This window comes from Mitosporidium daphniae, assembly GCF_000760515.2.
Source record: "Mitosporidium daphniae strain UGP3 chromosome Unknown contig-298, whole genome shotgun sequence".
NCBI lineage: Eukaryota > Fungi > Microsporidia > Mitosporidium > Mitosporidium daphniae.
In genome coordinates, this window is record NW_013546514.1 from 446 (window position 1) to 1,675 (window position 1,230).

At 42.8% G+C, this 1,230-nt stretch overlaps 1 protein-coding gene across 1 annotated transcript; it reads left to right on the top strand.

Moving 5' to 3' along the window:
• Positions 1–502: 502 nt before the first annotated feature.
• DI09_298p10 (FAD/NAD(P)-binding protein) lies at positions 503–1,230 on the top strand (the record flags this gene model as incomplete). Its single annotated transcript, XM_013382695.1, has 1 exon — positions 503–1,230. A coding segment is annotated over one exon (728 nt), but the record flags the coding sequence as incomplete, so codon positions are not given.

Below are 1,230 nucleotides of genomic sequence, written 5' to 3' on the forward strand. Positions count from 1 at the left end.
CTGTCAATATGAGAATGGCGTGCAGAATTTTGGCAACTTTCCATGAGGAAGTTTGAGTCGATGGCAGACGATGGCATTATTGATATTGAATTTAGGTCTGGATTTGACATCGGTTGGAATGAAAGTCCAATTCCATGGTTTAGCCCTTTCATTTCACACGGGATGCCTTTGGTAGAAAATGCTCTTGACCATCTACTGGCATGTTTAATTTGAGCGTACCTGGTATTTGGAAGAAATTCAAACTCAAATGACGAGTCAAGCATACCAATAAAAAAGCGAAAATCAATTGGTGTTTGTTTATTGCTATGTTTTTCCCAATTTAGATATGAGCCTACTCTAGGCACAGGTTTTAATTTGTAAATGCGGTTAGACGAATATTTTTAATGCAAGAAGCATGGCCACATCAATGGCCATTGATCTCACAAGAATTAGGCCGCAGGGTTAGGGTTTGATGGTGGGCTGAGTTGAGGCAATTTTTTGTTTTAAATTTTCAATGTTCAAGTTAAATTTGTCGTTTCCGTTTCGCTCATTTTCATCAAGCAGTAGGTTAGTCGACGTTGTTGTAATTGGTGGGGGCCATGCTGGAGTCGAGGCTGCAACCGCTTCTGCACGGACCGGTGCATCTACCGTGCTTCTCACGCAGCGAATCGATGCAGTTGGAGAACTAAGCTGTAACCCTTCATTTGGCGGCATTGGGAAAGGCATCCTGATGAGGGAAATCGACGCTTTAGACGGAGTATCGCCAAAAATTTGCGGTATTTCGTACCTTTTTATTTTAGACCGTTCTGGTATCCATTTTCGTGTATTGAATGCATCCAGAGGGCCTGCAGTCCAAGGACCTAGGGCCCAAATCGATAGGCTTTTATACAAAAAGTACATGATGGATCACCTATGTGGCTATCCAAACTTGAACATTATTGAGGGTGCAGCAAAGAATCTTTTTTTTAATGGAAATGCGATCGCTGGAGTATCCTACACTCATGCCAGCAATGAGACTCTAATCTCAGCCAAAAGCATCGTTATAGCAACCGGCACCTTTCTTTTCGGGGAAATTCACATTGGCGATAGGTCATACCCGGCCGGAAGAATGGGCGAATCTCCTTCCCATGGTCTTTCTGGTTCTCTTTTTTCTGCTGGGTTTAAGCTTGGAAGGATGAGGACAGGAACCCCGCCACGTCTTTTAAAATCATCAATTAATTTTTCTTCTCTTTTCCAGCAGGAAGGTGACAA